This window comes from Copadichromis virginalis, linkage group LG19 (assembly GCF_057382275.1).
Source record: "Copadichromis virginalis isolate Kocher_CV1m ecotype Utaka linkage group LG19, C_Virginalis_male_GT1.1, whole genome shotgun sequence".
Classification (NCBI taxonomy): domain Eukaryota; kingdom Metazoa; phylum Chordata; class Actinopteri; order Cichliformes; family Cichlidae; genus Copadichromis; species Copadichromis virginalis.
The window spans coordinates 28234638-28253153 of record NC_140636.1 but is presented as its reverse complement, the minus strand read 5'-3'; the positions used below and the strand labels follow the sequence as shown (position 1 = coordinate 28253153).

The 18516-nt window shown below is 43.3% G+C and overlaps 1 protein-coding gene and 1 long non-coding RNA gene across 3 annotated transcripts in view; both read left to right on the top strand.

Annotated features, from left to right (window-relative positions):
- The window catches only part of aqr (aquarius intron-binding spliceosomal factor), a 48558-nt gene extending 44908 nt beyond the window's left edge, over nt 1-3650 (top strand). Inside the window, exons 34-36 of one of the 2 annotated variants that reach the window (XM_085441019.1) lie at nt 853-1027; nt 2255-2365; nt 3202-3650. In XM_085441019.1, coding sequence (XP_085297145.1) covers nt 853-1027; nt 2255-2365; nt 3202-3465 — 550 coding nt within the window. In that variant the 3' untranslated portion in view covers nt 3466-3650. Of the gene's footprint in view, nt 1-852; nt 1028-2254; nt 2366-3198 lie in introns of both variants that reach the window. The other variant, XM_085441018.1, reaches the window with a different exon arrangement.
- Nucleotides 3651-13367: 9717 nt separating this feature from the next.
- On the top strand, nt 13368-15496 carry LOC146686351 (uncharacterized). Its single transcript, XR_014916832.1, has 2 exons — nt 13368-13619; nt 14869-15496. It is a non-coding gene; the product is annotated as an uncharacterized LOC146686351 (long non-coding RNA).
- The last annotated feature ends 3020 nt before the right edge of the window (nt 15497-18516 follow it).

The window sequence follows — 18516 nt, the reverse complement described above, 5'->3', positions numbered from 1 at the left end:
AGGTGGACTCCACATTTCATATTTTTGGCTATACTTAAGAGTAGGCTATATAGAAAAACATGGCTGTGTGTCTTATTCATCAGCATCAAAATAAAGACTTTTGCCAGAGCTGTTTGAGTAAAAACAGCTTCTTCCTCAAATGCTTTCACCAATGTTTAATCTCACACCACAGACTTACAGGTCAGTTAAATAGTTACATGTTTTTTTTTTATAAGCAAATTTAACTGTGCAGATAACTGAGACAATATAAGGATTCAATAGGTTCAAAGGGAAACCCCTTGTAAATGACTCATTCTGTGGTGTTTACAGTTGTCCAAATCTTCTCCCTCTCCTCATGTATGTGTGTTTTGTATAGAATGCTAATGTATAGTATAGTGGGATGTGTACTACGAGCAGTGTTTTTGCAGGGGAGCAAAGAGACAAGTATTTTGGCTAGTACAGCAAGCCAGAGAAAGCTCAGAGAAACGACTGCCTTTGTCCTTAATCTCTTAATACTACTTGATGGCATAAAAAAGTAACCTATTCCACCTACCCTTTCCCGTGCTCTCCTACCTCTCTGACTCCTTGCCTGCAGTGCTTATCCATGCCCTTTGTCTTCCATTTCTGTATTTCTCTCTTATCCTCAGTATTTTTCCCACTTAAGTAGTGCCGCTTATCCTTCACTAAACCTCTTTCCTCGTACATTACGGTGCCTTTTCTTCTCTTCCCCTTCAACCATTACTCGGTTCTTTCACTGTGATCTCTTCACTTCAGTTTTTGTTTTTTGCCCCTACGCAGGATCTCTTCTCCTCTTTACAGTTTCACACATTTTACCACCACCTCAAGTCAATCCTTTTTTCTGTCTCTCCACAGGGATGTGAGGCGTCTGGTGGTAGCCATGTCAAGAGCCAGACTGGGCCTGTACATCTTTGCCCGAGTGTCACTGTTTCAGAACTGCTTCGAATTGACTCCTGCCTTCAACCAGCTCACTGCCAGACCACTGCAGCTACACATTAGACCACACGAGTACTACAACCAGGAACAGCCTGTAAGCAGTCATACCCATGCTCATGCTGATCTCATAAAACCTACCATATTAGATCTGCCCCATTATGAGATATTCAAGTGGGAGATATGCTGATAAGAACTGAGCTTCTTTCCCACGGTTCAGGCCAGTGCCTATTTCCATAAAATTCGTGCCGTCTTCACCATCCCACCACGTCATTGCCGCTACAGCCCACTGGCTCGGTCTAATTCCCCCCTTTTTATATTCAGAGTGAAATCTTCATTCCACTCAGAATATTGGTCCTCACTGGTCCCACTTCTTACTGCAGCTTTACCCAGTCTGGTAAGAGCATTCTGCAGACCAGCTGCAAAGATGAGAAACACAGTTATGGCTATAATTAACCTCAAAGGTCAGAAGACAAAACCACCGACTGACCAGCATGAAACGACCATTGTCTGGTCACAGTGTCTCACTGACAGGCGTGTTTGGCAACAGTGATGTCTAAAATACCCAATAGCCTCTCTGACACTAGAGTGTTCATCCCCATGGGGGACAGTTCTTTCGGGCACACACATGTGGCCCCTGCTTAGCCCATCTATCTAGAGTCAGTAAACCCCCGCTGCTTACACGCACATGTAGATTAAAAGTCAGACTTTGTCAAGCAACACTCAACTGGAAGTGTCACGGGCTATTTAACGGGGCTAACTCAGAAGCTGCTATAAAAAAAACAAAGCTGCCTAAAGCTTCATATGGAAACATACATATTCGATCTATAATCATATGCAGTTATCATATTCTCTCCCCCAGTGTTTTTAATGAAGGTTTTACTGCAGTGAAAGCACACAAAGTTAAACTGTGGAGTAGTATACTTTGACATGATGCCCCCAGGGCCTCTGTGGGCATCTCCCCTGTATTTAAGAGGCATCCACCAAGCAGATTGAATATTCTGCTTGCCTCAGTCTTCAGTTTAGCCTGCAAGACTCTGTCTGCATACTAATATTATCAAATTAAAAACTCTGCATCCCCGACTTCTTTGGTAATACATGAGCAGTGATCACTGGAGAGGGAAATTTGTTTGAAATAACCAGCGGGTAGCAGTGGGCTGCTGAATTGTAATTTCCCTGCACATTTTACCTCGGATCAATACTTAACCAAGTCCGTGTGCCTGAAAGAGTGATCCCTAGCAAGACCGATAAAAGTTCTTCATTATAATTCCTCTCTGATCGCATCCTGGGCTGAAATCAAACTTCTTTTGTTTCTACCTTTCAGCGAGATACTTCTGGACAGCCTGACCAAATTGTGAAGAACATGCCGGAAATGGCCAACCTGGTGTATAATATGTACATGCACATGATCCAGACCTCCCAGCAGTACAGACAGGTAAAGACCACAAAGTGGACTGTGTGAAAGGAGCCATATAAATCAACCAGCAGCACACCTACTATGTTTATGATACTGCGATATCATAAAAGTTTCTTCTGTGATACACCTGAGGCAGTTTAAAAACTGGCAACCATCCTGCGTTGACACGCTTACAGATGTCATCAACTTTCCTGGCAGCTGTCAGCGCCTGTCCCCAGCTGCCATTTTTGTATTTTTAATCTTTAACTTTTAATGGAGTACAGTAAATAGGTCAGATGTAAGAAATGTAGAGAAGGAACGGGCTACACAGAACAATGTAGTTTTTCAACATACATTTATCATCATTTAGAGAGAAATAATAGTAGATACTAAAAACATGTGTACTTAAAAGGAAGAGACATTTTATTATAAAGCTATCTCTATTAAAATACCCTCAACAAAGAATATGTTCCTGTAGATACACCTATATGTCAAACACTTATTTGCCACGCTGTTACGAACACCTAAATCCAACTAATGCATTTTGAGTGCTGCAGTAAATCCATGAAGATAGTGATGTTTATTTTTTCCTTCATATGCGTAGGCGTGTGTAATGTAATAGACGTTTTAGAGGCTGCTGTTCATAGTGGTGTTCAGTGGCATTGTGGTAGACTGACAGGCTCTGCAAAAAGGACTTAAAGAAAATTGCAAAGGATGGACTCCTTGCAGGGTTTTTGTATAAGATTACATCAGTTTTGGCCGTGTGCTCTTTATAATCAGTTAGCTGAGTATATTTGACAATATAATGCCAAAAAAAGTGGAAATATTTTCCTTTGTGTTTTGAACATTTCCCTTTTCTTTTGGCTTCTCAGCAGCAACAGCAAGAACTGGCTCTGCCTCCAAAACAGACCCAAAAAGATGCTGGCGCTTTGTCGACCACTGCTACATCTAAGGAGCCACAGGAGGAAACCCCCATGGAGCAGGAAAACCCAGAAGGAACGGCGAGCACAGAGCCAAACTCGGAGGACGCCGGCGAGAAGGAAGGAAACAAGGATACTGACGGCCATGCTAAGATGCCAGAGCATCCTGGTAGAGACAGCGACAGCGATGGAGAGAGCGCAGATGAGCAAGAACAGTAGAACATCCTGACATGGGACTACCATAGAGGGAACAAGTGGATCCCCTGAAGAGAAATGTAGTGCTTAGTCACCTATTTTAAATCTGTTTTCTACTGAGAGAAGATCATTGTGATGTTTTGTTATTTTTTTCTAAAACATTTGATTTTTGTTACTATCAGTACTTTATTAAAAAAAATCTATTCAGACTGTGGCATCATCATTATACTAATACCATTCTATGGGTGTCCCACACACAACCAACACATACAGCTCTGTGCTAAAGTATTAATCCCCTCCTCATTTCCCCTCAAACATTTATATAAATACAGTATATAAGGCAAAAAAAGAGTTTGTACAATTCTAATAAGATTGAAAGTCAATATTTGGTATGACCACCTCTATTCTTTAAACAGCTTGAACTCACTTGCAATTTTTTTAAGTAGTCTCCAGGCTTCTTGAAGGACATTCAAAGCTCTTTGGATGTTGGCTGCCTTTTGTTCCATATCTGTCAAGATGATCCCACACTGATTTAATAATGTTTAAAGTCCTGGCTCTCGGGGAGGGGTCAGTCCAAGACTGATAGAAAAACACACAGAGAAACACTATCTTAGTGCACTGGCAGTGTATTTGGGATCATTATCATGCTGAAAAAATATATTTCCAATCACATACTTTCCAGATGGCATTTCATTGTGGATTAGAATCTGATGGTACTTTCCTTTGTTCAGAATTTCATCAATTTTGACAAAATGTCCAACACCACTGGCTGAAATGCAACTCCAAACCTTGAGAAGTCTCCACTGTGTTCTACAAAGGATGATCTGATATCCTCGTGTTGGTGTTGTTCCCAGACCATCATGAAAATGTTGTTCCAGGTTCAACATTGCAAGTGACCAATCACATTGTTGTGACGTTATTCCTTTGCGCGCCAAGCCATTCGTGCATTTATGAAATTCCAATGTTGCAAGGACAATATCAATTCTGCTTACTGTTTATGAAAGGGTTACGATTAGGGTCAGGGTCCGTTGATCGGTGGACAGAGGCGGTTTCACGCAGCTTAAGTACAGTTTTTTGTTTTACGCCGGTTTTTCCCGAAGTCGCAAAAGTATGACGTCACAACATTCTGATTGGTCACTTGCAACGTTGATCCTGGAACAACACCAACACGACGATATCAGATCAACCTTCTACAAATGTCTGCAAACACTCACTGTTGTTCCCTTCCCTGATCTCCTCTACGTACTTAAAAGGATTTAAACCAAACATTTCACATGTTTGGAGTCATTGCTCCAAAAGACCTGTCGTCACTGAGTTTCAGTCCATTTCTGGTGTAATTTGACATACCTTAGGTTTTCCCCATTATTTCTCTTCTTTTAAAAGATGGTTTCTTTGACTGATAGAATCTCTGTCATGATACTTTTATATATTCATCTACTTCATTCTGCATAAAGTACAGCTCAGATTTCATTGGCTGAGCCTGTATCAGCAACAGAAGCTTCAAAAAAGCTCCATTTGTAGGTCAGTCACTATTTCAAGTTATCTGCCATTCATGATTTGTGCACTAACAGCAAAGTGTTTTCACAGCTGAATAAATGTTAGGGTTAACATATGATGACCAGATTGAAGAAAACAATCAAGCAGGCAAACTATATATGTTGACTTAAAACAGCCGGAACTTGGTGATTTAAACATCAATAAATTAATTAAAATGAAGAGGTTAGCACAGTCCACAACCCTGCAGGCAAAAACACAGACCGGAAATTAATTCACTGTCATGCACCAGAGCATTTTATTTTTATTGTTACATCATACCTCAGGCAGGTTGATGGAACAGGTCAGCTGCACAGCTGCTTGTGCCTGGGTTAGTTAAAAGGCCTGATGGAGAACCATGTGTTGCTGGATGTGGAGTAACATCAGTGGAACTCAGTCAAGTGTGGAGCCATGAAACGTCTTTCTTATTTCCTGTCTCCTGAGTGCAGGGCACTCTGGGTTAAGGTATAAAGTAGGTATTCTGGAGTCATAAGACACGTGTTTCTGTTAAGATATTCATTGTGTGTACTCATGTTGTACAGTGTTTAACTGCATTATGGTTACTGTGGTTTAACAGAGACAGTATTTTAGTTGCCACCACAAGGAGGCACTGTTTCATTGTAAGAGCACGGATGCTGCGTCATCACGCCCCTAAGAAAAAAAAAGTATACCACAACGAAAATGGCACCCATGAGAAAAGTTTTGCCGCGTGTTAATGAGGAATAAAGTTCCCAAAATATTAAGGACATTTTTGCCTCCGTCGTCATTTTCCTTCGAGTTGATCGCTGTCGATGCTGCAATACTCAACAGGTTATGGGCCCAGGGCCGACTCGAAGAAGAGTTTTTTCTCATGAAGATCCGGAGCCACAACGGATAGCGGGCTAACGGCTAAATAGCAACATGGATCAACGAGGAGCAAGCAGGCTGCCTCGACTCATGTTTGACGGAGATGAGACCAGATATGAACTTTGGGAAACTAAGGTGCTAGGATATTTGCACTTGTTGGGATTAAAAGCCACTGTTCTGAAGGAACCGAACAGTGAGGCTGAAGTAGCAGCAGACGGTAAGAAGAACGCTGACGCTTACGCCGAGTTAATCCAATTTTTGGACGATAAAAGCCTCTCACTGATTATGAGAGATGCCCCTGATAATGGGAGAAGAGCATTAGAAATATTGAGGGACTACTACGCTGGAAAGGGGAAGCCCCGAATCATCAACCTGTACACCACGCTATCATCGCTTCAGAAAAAGAGGGAAGAGACTGTCACAGACTATGTCATCAGAGCAGAGGCCGCCATTACAGCACTGCGCAATGCGGGTGAGACTTTAGGTGATGGATTATTGATTGCTATGGTTTTAAAGGGTCTACCTGAAAGTTTTAAGCCATTTGCAATACACGTTACTCACGATAAAGACGATATGACATTTGCTGAGTTCAAAACAAAGCTACGGAGTTTCGAAGACACTGAAAAGTCAAGCGCATCCGAGTGTAGCGACAACGTAATGAAAACAGGAGGAAGAACCGGGCGTGAGCACACGAGATCCAGCGCACAATGCAGATACAAGAGCGATGTGGACATTGTGTGTTTCAAGTGTGGACTAAAAGGCCACCGAGCAAAAGTGTGCAGACGGAGGACGTGGTGCAGTCATTGCAAAAGCAGCACACACAGTGATACCACATGTAGATGTAACCCAACCAGTGCAGGGGCCTCCCTACACCCCGGACTCTGCGTTGTGTTAAATTGTGTTGGATTGGGGTGCACCGCAGAGAGACCAGTCGGACACAGGTGTTCAATTTGTGGCTCGGACCGCGCCGTTTATTCGGAAGCAGGGGCAAACACCACTCCAACTCTGCTGCTGGCCCTTCGCAAATCACAGCAAACACTCCGTGACTATCAACATTGCAAAATACAACAACACATATACACAGAATACACATTAAGTAACAATAACCGTGCCGTCTACAACATTCCACGGTCTCCGCGATGAATACAACACAAAACTGATGCAGTTCGCCACTGGCAGTGCTTACCTTCGCAAATCACAGCAAACACTGACCCAAGATGGTGCCCGCGCGAACAAGAAATCTAAAGTACGGTGTCCTGCAGAGGACGAATGGCCAAAATTGCTAACATTTACACCATATATGCAGCTCAACAGCGACACCTTGTGACTTATTCCAGTCACTACCTTACATCCGCCTCTCCTTTAAGTGATGGCGTCCCAGTCATCAAACAAAAAAAAAATAAAACAGAACAGTCTCACTATGTACACAAGAATAATGGTGGTGGAAGATGTGCAGTGTAATGTGAAAATGTCTATGTGTGTATCCTATGTGTTTCCTGCAGCCCTTCTTGCTTTGGCCCTCTGCCACAGCTTCCATCCCCTTTCTATCTTCTCCTGATCCTCCCCTGGTTCGTTAACTCTCAACCCATAAGTCAGTCTCTTTGGGGGATGCCGACTCCTCGGCAAGTTCCTCCTTGGTTCTCTTGGTCTGGGAGGTGAGTGGGTGACCCTGGCAGTCTCATTCCCCCTCCAATCTTCACTCTCTTGTGCTGCCCCTGGGTCCCTTTCCTCCGGTCCTGTGGGGGCAAGTGATCCATTTGCTTCGACTTCACTGATGACTGTTGGTCCACTGTACTGGCGCTAGCTGTAGCCCCTTCATTCAAAAGGTGAGGCTGTGCCCTCTTTGGAGTGTCTGCAACGTCTCTCAACATTTTCACTGTCCTGTATCTCTAATTTAGCTGCACCAGAAAATGTGTGTGGGCTACTTGTAGTATGCTTGTAGAAAACCAAAGAGGAGGCAAGCCTTTTCCTGACCGTGACAGTAAACTCACCCGGCAGTTCATACGGGGGATTAATGATGAGGATGTGTATGCGAGGATCTCGCCAATGAAGCCCCGGCTTTTGAGTTTCCGTGAGCTGCAGGCTGAGCTCCGAAATCTAGCAAAAGAAACAAAGAGATTCCAGCCTCAAAACAAATCAAAGAAAACTTATGCCCAGGTACAAGTGGCATCAGAGTGTAGTGTGAATGTGAAGGCAGAAAAGGCTAAACATCCCTCAGAGTGGTCAGAGCTAGCAGAGATGGTCAAGAAGTTAGCACTGAGCCAGGAGGAGCAGATGGCCAAGTTGACCCACCTTGAATCGAGAATTTATGCTCCATCCTCTGCCACTCCACTGAGAGTCCGACCACCCCCTGGGGCTACAACCCCAATGTCAGTGGTCACATGCTACCGGTGTGGGAAGCAAGGACACATAGCCCGGGTTTGCAGAGCAGTGCTCCCGGGGCCTGAACAGACGTGGGCACACGATCCTCAGCCTGTGACCCCCATGGAGGGAAACACTTACTCAGCTCAGCCTTTAAACAGATAAAGCCCATGGTCGCCGGGGCAACCATGGGCGAGCAGCAAGTCCCCACACTGCAGGTGAACAAAGGTGACGGAGGGGAGAGCACTCCCCTAGTTGGTCCCAGGAACGAGGGGGAGGTGGAAGTCAACGGAATGAAGTGCAGGGCACTCATCGACTCTGGCTCCCAGATAACCAGTATTACGCACCAGTACTGGCGCAGCCACCCCACCCTCCATAAACAAAAACTGCAGCCTTCTAAGATACCCATAGAAGGTGCAGGGGGCCAGAGTGTCACCTACCATGGTGTGCTACGCATCAACCTAAAATTGTTGGGGAGAGAGTTTAAGGGTGTGCCTGCTTTTGTTGTCACTAACACAGAGTACCGCTCCTCTGTTCCTCTGCTTGTGGGAACTAATGTCCTCCGTGCCTCCAGAAGTCACCTCCAGGCAACCTACGGCCAGCAGTTCCTCCTCCAGGTCAAGGAGACTCATCCGGGTCACGGCACCAAAGATGTAACCCAACCAGTGCAGGGGCCTCCCTACACCCCGGACTCTGCGTTGTGTTAAATTGTGTTGGATTGGGGTGCACCGCAGAGAGACCAGTCGGACACAGGTGTTCAATTTGTGGCTCGGACCGCGCCGTTTATTCGGAAGCAGGGGCAAACACCACTCCAACTCTGCTGCTGGCCCTTCGCAAATCACAGCAAACACTCCGTGACTATCAACATTGCAAAATACAACAACACATATACACAGAATACACATTAAGTAACAATAACCGTGCCGTCTACAACATTCCACGGTCTCCGCGATGAATACAACACAAAACTGATGCAGTTCGCCACTGGCAGTGCTTACCTTCGCAAATCACAGCAAACACTGACCCAAGATGGCGCCCGCGCGAACAAGAAATCTAAAGTACGGTGTCCTGCAGAGGACGAATGGCCAAAATTGCTAACATTTACACCATATATGCAGCTCAACAGCGACACCTTGTGACTTATTCCAGTCACTACCTTACATCGACATAAAGACAAACAAGATGGCGCGCGGAAGGTCGCAGATGAGAGCGGCAACGGATCCAAAGCAGAAACGCCAGATTATGCCTTCAGGATTAAGGGCGTAGACATCAAAGTCCAGCAGTCAGCGTACAGCATTGAGGAGAAAGGCCTGTTGGTGGACACTGGGGCTACCTCACACATCATTAACAGCATCGCCAAGTTCAAGAGCTTCGACGACGCGTTCAGACCGGAGTCACACAGCGTAGAACTGGCAGACGGTACCCAGTGCAGAGGCGTCGCCCAACAGAGGGGGGACGCAGAGGTGTTCCTGATTGACAATACAGGCCAGCGACGCAAAGCAACGCTGAAAGATGCGCTGTTTATTCCATCATACCCCCAGAACATATTCTCTGTAAAGTCAGCCACTGCATTAGGAGCAACAGTCACCTTTAAACAAGGGCAGGACACGTTGACCCACAAAGACGGTACTAACTTTAACATTCATGTGTATGGCAAGTTGTACTATTTGCAGACTGAAGTTGAGGGTAATGATAAGTGTAACACCTGTCATGACATACAGGCATGGCATGAGATATTAGGTCATTGCAACTATGAAGATGTAGTAAGATTGCAAGGTGTGGTTAACGGTATGCAGATTAAGGGGAGAACCGATAGACCTGAAAAGGAATGTGAAGTGTGTATCCAGGGAAAGTTTGCACAAACCCGAAACAGAGATCCTGATACAAGAGCAAAGGCTCCTTTACAAATGGTACACACAGATTTAGCAGGTCCGATAGCCACTGAATCTATTGATGGGTACAAATATGTGCAGTCATTCACTGATGATTATTCAAACTCAGTGTTTGTATATTTCCTGAAGACGAAAACTGATACAGTGCAGGCAACAGAGAAATTTCTAGCGGATGTTGCACCATATGGCAACGTAAAATGCATTAGATCAGACAATGGGACAGAGTTCACATGCAGAGATTTCCAAACCCTGTTAAGGAAAAATGGCATTAAGCATGAGACATCAGCCCCGTACTCACCCCATCAGAACGGTACCGCCGAGAGGGGGTGGCGTACTCTTTTCGAGATGGGCAAGTGCATGCTAATTGAGAGTCAGCTACCGAAATGCCTATGGAACTATGCCATTCAAACTGCTGCTGTAACACGGAACAGATGCTTTAGTAAGCGAACAGGGAAAACACCCTACCAAATGCTGACAGGTAAAAAGCCAGACTTGTCAAAAATGCAGAAATTTGGGTCTGTGTGCTATGCATACAAACAGGACAAGGGGAAACTTGATTCAAAATGTGACCAAGGTTTCTTTGTAGGTTATGATAAGAACAGTCCCGCCTACTTAGTTTACCACCCTGAAACTGAGAAAGTTCAGAAACATAGACTTGTTAAGTTTGTGAGCAAAGTAAATGTAGAAAGACAAACACAGACAGATGAGGGAGAACTAAATGATGACTGTAGCAGAGTAAGACAGCCTATGGCTAACAGACCTTCAGAGAAAGGTGACAAGGACAATGAGGTTCCAGAACCTATTGTGACAGACACAAGTCCACAAAGTGGTATACCTGATGAGCGTGAACGAAAAGAGACAAGTGTGACAAGTGATGGATTTGTCAACAAAAGGTATCCTCTTAGGGAGAGAAGAAAACCGGGACATTTAAATGACTTTGTAGCTGCCAACAGTGGCAGCGATGAGATCCACACTACCATAGACTACTGCTACAGGGCAGTGTGTGGTGTCCCAAACACATTTAAGGAAGCCATAGAATCAGCTAACTCAAAGAACTGGATCAAAGCCATGGATGAAGAAATTCACTCGTTACGGGAAAATGACACTTTTACCCTAACCACTTTGCCAAAGGGAAAGAAAACTGTAGGGGGGAAGTGGGTTTATTCCGTTAAGAGTGACATTGAGGGAAACGACAGATACAAGGCAAGGTTCGTAGCCAAAGGTTACAGCCAACAGTTGGGGATAGATTATGGAGAGACATTCTCACCAACAGCCAACTTACCCAGCATAAGAGTTTTGTTACAGAAAGCAGCGCAGGAGAGCCTGTTACTCCATCAAATGGATGTGAAGACAGCATATTTACACGCTCCCATTGATTATGAAATCTACATTGATCAGCCAGAAGGTTATGAAGAGGGAGAAGGGCTAGTCTGTAGATTACAAAAATCCTTGTATGGGTTAAAAGAATGTGGTGGTATCTGGAATAGGATCTTGCATGAATACCTAACAGCGAACAGTTTCAGGCAAAACCCAGCAGACCACTGTGTTTATACCAAAGAGACAAAAGATGGTAAGGTGATTATGATCATCTGGGTGGACGACCTGATAATTGCTGCTGGCAATGAAAAGGTAATGAAGGATGCGAAAGAAATGCTTTCAGTCAAATTTAAGATGAAAGACTTGGGCAGACTTAAGCATTTTCTGGGTATTGATTTCACTCAGTCTGATGGATGTGTAACAATGTCACAAGAAACCTATGTCAACAAGATACTGATGAGGTCTAACATGCAGAACTGTAAACCCAGAGGAACTCCCTGTGATCAGAAGTTGTGTTACACAGAAGGTGCTACTAAGATAAGAGATGTGAGGATGTATAGAGAGGCTGTAGGCAGTCTTATATACCTTGCATCAGGTACCCGTCCTGACCTGAGTTTTGTGGTAAGCAAGTTTTCGCAACATTTCCATGAGCCTACAGAAGAACAGTGGGGAACTGTGACACATGTGTTGAGATATCTCAAAGGGTCCAAAGATAAGAAGTTGTGTTTTAGAAGAAACACAGATGAAAATTTGGGTCTAGTGGCCTACAGTGATGCTGACTGGGCAGGTGATACTGCCGACAGACGCAGCACTACTGGTTACTGTGTACGTCTATGTAACAACAGTTCTTTAGTTTCATGGAAGACCAAGAAACAGCCCACTGTGGCGCTCTCTACCTGTGAAGCAGAGTATATGGCTCTGGCTTCCACAATGCAAGAGTGTATATATTTAGAACAGCTTTTGAAAGGTATAGATGACTACAGCTACACTCAAACAATAGTGTACGAGGACAACCAGGGAACAATTGCCCTGGCTAAAAACCCTGTGAGCCGACAGAGGTGCAAACATGTGGACATTAAATATCATTTTGTAAGGTCCATTGTAAATGAAGAGAAAATGTGTCTGTTATATTGCACCACTGAAGAAATGGTTGCAGATGTTATGACCAAACCTGTTTCTAAGCTAAAACTTGCTAAGTTTGCTAACGTTATGTTTGGTGCTTAAAAGAAAAAAGGAGAGAAAAAGAAAAAAGGAAGTGTGGTAGAGATTGTACAACTGTTTATCGTTTATTGTACAACTTTTCTTTGATTCCAGCAACCTGAGTACAAGAGGGGGTGTTAAGATATTCATTGTGTGTACTCATGTTGTACAGTGTTTAACTGCATTATGGTTACTGTGGTTTAACAGAGACAGTATTTTAGTTGCCACCACAAGGAGGCACTGTTTCATTGTAAGAGCACGGATGCTGCGTCATCACGCCCCTAAGAAAAAAAAAAGTATACCACAACGAAAATGGCACCCATGAGAAAAGTTTTGCCGCGTGTTAATGAGGAATAAAGTTACCAAAATATTAAGGACATTTTTGCCTCCGTCGTCATTTTCCTTCGAGTTGATCGCTGTCGATGCTGCAATACTCAACAGTTTCTGTTGGCTAAGGAAAGGATTAGAATGAGTGGTTAGATAAGAGGTTACCTCTGTTGGCTCAGGACTTTGGGCACATATAAATTGCTGAAAGTTTTGACATGGAGCCAACAACAATATCTGTGTACTGTGTCACATAAGGATTAAATATTTTATAGGTTTTACACTAAGAGTGAACAACTAGCCTAGGTGCAGATGTATCAAATATTCTGTTGCATTACCAGCTCCTAGAAACCCATGACACCAGGCATACTTTTCTCTTGAGTCACATGAATGTCTGCATTGTGTAATATCCTGCCTCTATTAAACTTCTGCTTTCAGCTTGCCTCATGAGAATCTAGTTGCCTGTGGTACCTTGTTGTAGTAAATTAGAGCTAACTGGTGGGACGTGGCTACTGCTCACACACACACACACACACACACACACACACACACACACACACACACATCATCATCATCATCATCATCATCATCATCATCATCATCATCATCTCTGTGAATCTCCAGGAGGATCAGGGAGATTTTCTACAAGCAAGAAGGAAACCAGGTGCACACGTCCTCCAGAACCGTTCTTCTTTCCTGCTGAAGGTGAACATGTCTTTTGTACTCACACGGCAGGTATTCATTGGGTTAATAGCTACTTTGTAAAGCTCTCAATTCTAACCTTTGCTAAGGGCTGATTCATGAGTGAGACTAACAGCATGCAGTCGCACTGTGTTGAATAATCATTAGCGTTTTGCTGACTTGTAAGGTGAATTTAGAGGTTCTGATAAAATTGACATCTTTTAATAGGATCAGATTTAGGGTGGTTTATTTGTGTTTGGTATTTGGTTATTTAAAGGTGCTTGTGATCAAATGTAACAATGCAAAAGCAAAAAAAAAAAAAAAGCTGAAGAAGAGGAATTTTAATTATTTTCACATCATGTTGCTGTAATCATTGTACTTTAGTGGTTCCTCTACCTCGTCTTTTTTTTGTTTGTTTGTTTTAAGTGAGAGCGTTTACCGAAGCACGGGATCCACCATGGGACAAACTCGTGTTGAATCTTTAATCTACTGCCCAACACTACGTGACAGCAGTGTCACAACAGGAAATTACACATTACATAGAGTTAAGACAGCAAAGCCTGGAGGGGAAGAGGATCTGACCATTGTGTCTTAAACCTAAACTAAGATCAAGGAATCTGACAACACACAACACTTTCGCGCTCGTAAAACCATCAGTTTTACAATCTCAACTTCAAGGCCTGTCCTTGGGGCAGATCTTGTACAGTTTTATTGGACAAAAACATTTACAGCCTGATTGCTCAGGCATAAGATTGCATTTTGTAAAATAAAAAACCTTTCTCATAATTAGGTTTTTACACGTTTTTGCTGCTATACTAATATAAATCATCAAGTCAGATGTATGCACACTTTGCACAGTACAGTATACTTGTTATGAGTTATGATCTCTGCTGATCTGCTCATAGTGGCTGACTAATGTGCCTGCACAGGTCTTCAGCATTGTGTAAGTTTTGACCTCCAGTGGGTATGCAGATCTGGTGATTACTACCAGCTTAGCGTGCTTTGTCAAGACTGGTGCCTAATCCTGTACATACAGATCATTGACATGACACATTTCAATCTAATAATCTCCTGTCATCACTAAAGAAGCACTGCCGCTCACAGGAAACACAGTAGCCACTGAGGTGACTGACCCACTATTGTATGCCATCTAAAGTGCTCTTTACCGCACAGTGTGTTAGAGCTGTTTAACTAAAGTAAAAGCATTTGCCTTTGGAAAGTGTGCCCACCTTGGGGGAAATCATCATTCTAAGCTTCTTCTCTTTTTTTCCAGACTAAGATGGCTACTTGCGGGTCATGTTTCTGGTGCATCATATGGCTCATTGTTCTGCTGTTCATTGGCTGGCCCATCAGCATCGCTTTAGGGGGTCTCTACGGCCTCATCAGCCCCCTCACCACCTGCCTTGGTCTGGACCGACTGTCTGATTTACTCCTGGAGGGAGCTAATGTGGGCAGAACCTGTGCCAATAACATGAGGCACAGCAAGCCTTTGTGTTGAAATCCATCCTGTCTGATCAGGACCAGAAAAAACAGAGGTCGAAGCCTTCACCTCAGGAAGAACTGTTAATGTCTGATTTATGTGGAGCTATTCCAGCACGACTGGTGCATAATTCCCTGAGAAACCTTCCAGCAACTTATGTCACAATAAGGTCCAGAAAGTCCTGGAAAATTGATTCCTCTCTCACTGGTAACATGTAATTAACTACAGATTTTAAATTTGCATGGGTTTGTCAGGAAGAAAATAGGCTTGCAGTGCATGGTCTGTGTTTGCTGTTTAATTCACGATGACGCTGCGTGGAGACGATAAGAACGAAAATGCCAATTTAACAATGAAAATATTTAGACTTGGTAATGTCTGTATGGAAATATATGGAAATGCGATTAAAACTGCTTTGAACTTGCCCTTCGTGTTTGTTAATTGACTTTTGGTGCACGTATTTTGAGGAAAATCCATGCCGTGAAATACTGAAAGTAAGTGGGGAGAAAGAGAGAGCTGCAGATTTGAACAGATTCATTTTACATTTCCTTCATTGAGTTTTATCTACCTGTGTTTTCACATTAGGGGGTCGCAGATGTTTGAGTCTCATCACAAAATTAATTAAATTGAAGTCAAGGAGACAATATTGAGACATGCTCTCTATGTCATGCCAAGCTCAACACAGCTTTCCACACACGATTTACTTTCCAGCTAGCTTTCTTCTGATTGGCTGCCCCTCACAAACAGTATGTATGGACAGCAGGTAAGTGGGGCTTTGGGGCTCGCAACCATTGCCATGTTGCTAATATGACCACATTAAGGATATCCCTTCTCTTTGACATCATACAGAGCCGAGACCTGTCTGTTTAATATGAGCTTCCACTGCTGTGAAAGTATGCATACGACAAGAAAATGAGGAAAACCAAAACGATGACTTTAAATGATTGTTCTGGCCACCTGGAGGCAGTGAAGTAAGCAGTACACACAAATATTAGAGTTTTTAAAGACATGTATATAGACATACTTTGTTCAGCCACTGTCAGCTTTATCCCTGTTTGGAATTTGATGGTCACTGTTGCACGATATAAGAATTTATTATTAGTAGTAAAAAACGTTTAGAGCACTTCTGATAACACAGCACCAAACTGACCACACTAAGTCAGCAAAACACTGGAAAAGCACTCAGAAAATAAATGTTAAAATAAAATGATTTACTGGCAGAGAGCTGCTAACCCTCGCACTTGCGGGTAGATCATAAACTTCTCTATCCGCTTCTCTAGTGTCAACTTTCCAGTGATAAATGGAGTGTTCAGAACCATTAGCTCAAAGATTGTCTAAGCTACTTCTATCTGTACTATTATTTCTACAGAGGAATTTGTAATAACTTTGAGACTGCAACTGGCACTGGACTAAACAATAAACTTGTTATGAAAGTTTTGAGGTTAAGGTTCAGTGTATAGACCCAATTTTCCTTTGCAAACATACATCTTAAGTAAACACTGAAAAGTTAAAAAAAAGAAAAAAAAAAAAAAGAAAGGGAAAACTCTCCAAAGAATTACCGTCAAGGGGGCTCAAAGTGCTGCAGGGCTGAACAGGCGTTTTGACATTGTGGGGTCCAGTCTGAGGAAGTTATTGAAAATTTTAAAAGTGAAAGCCCAAAGGAAAACTTAAATGGTTCTCAGCCTGGCTTTGTGAGCCAATTATAATTAATCTGAGCTATTTCATCCGATAATTGGATAATGTGCTGTTTGCTGAGCTTTTTGGACTTCATGCAACATAAAGTCCAAAACTATTTTACGTGATTAAAGGCTAGAGCTAGGTCACTGGACATTCAGTATTCAATAAACACATTATCCACTGTATAAGATAAATAGAGCCAGGTGTTAGACTAGCCAATGTGAAGATGTTGATCTTGTTCAAATCTCTGTATTGGCAGAAGGCAAAAAAGTAACCAGTATGTTACTTTTCTTTGATTAATAACTTTCAGATAAAACCGTACAACCATATACAGTGGGGCAAAAAAGTATTTAGTCAGCCACCGATTGTGCAAGTTCCCCCACCTAAAATGATGACAGAGGTCAGTAATTTGCACCAGAGGTACACTTCAACTGTGAGAGACAGAATGTGAAAAAAAAAATCCATGAATCCACATGGTAGGATTTGTAAAGAATTTATTTGTAAATCAGGGTGGAAAATAAGTATTTGGTCAATAACAAAAATACAACTCAATACTTTGTAACATAACCTTTGTTGGCAATAACAGAGGTCAAACGTTTACTATAGGTCTTTACCAGGTTTGCACACACAGTAGCTGGTATTTTGGCCCATTCCTCCATGCAGATCTTCTCGAGAGCAGTGATGTTTTGGGGCTGTCGCCGAGCAACACGGACTTTCAACTCCCGCCACAGATTTTCTATGGGGTTGAGGTCTGGAGACTGGCTAGGCCACTCCAGGACTTTCAAATGCTTCTTACGGAGCCACTCCTTTGTTGCCCGGGCGGTGTGTTTTGGATCATTGTCATGTTGGACGACCCAGCCTCGTTTCATCTTCAAAGTTCTCACTGATGGAAGGAGGTTTTGGCTCAAAATCTCACGATACATGGCCCCATTCATTCTGTCCTTAACACGGATCCGTCGTCCTGTCCCCTTGGCAGAAAAACAGCCCCATAGCATGATGTTTCCACCCCCATGCTTCACAGTAGGTATGGTGTTCTTGGGATGCAACTCAGTATTCTTCTTCCTCCAAACACGACGAGTTGAGTTTATACCAAAAAGTTCTACTTTGGTTTCATCTGACCACATGACATTCTCCCAATCCTCTGCTGTATCATCCATGTGCTCTCTGGCAAACTTCAGACGGGCCTGGACATGCACTGGCTTCAGCAGCGGAACACGTCTGGCACTGCGGGATTTGATTCCCTGCCGTTGTAGTGTGTTACTGATGGTGACCTTTGTTACTTTGGTCCCAGCTCTCTGCAGGTCATTCACCAGGTCCCCCCGTGTGGTTCTGGGATCTTTGCTCACCGTTCTCATGATCATTTTGACCCCACGGGATGAGATCTTGCGTGGAGCCCCAGATCGAGGGAGATTATCAGTGGTCTTGTATGTCTTCCATTTTCTGATGATTGCTCCCACAGTTGATTTTTTCACACCAAGCTGCTTGCCTATTGTAGATTCACTCTTCCCAGTCTGGTGCAGGTCTACAATACTTTTCCTGGTGTCCTTCAAAAGCTCTTTGGTCTTGGCCATGGCGGAGTTTGGAGTCTGACTGTTTGAGGCTGTGGACAGGTGTCTTTTATACAGATGATGAGTTCAAACAGGTGCCATTCATACAGGTAACGAGTGGGGGACAGAAAAGCTTCTTACAGAAGACGTTACAGGTCTGTGAGGGCCAGAGATTTTCCATGTTTGAGGTGACCAAATACTTATTTTCCACCCTGATTTA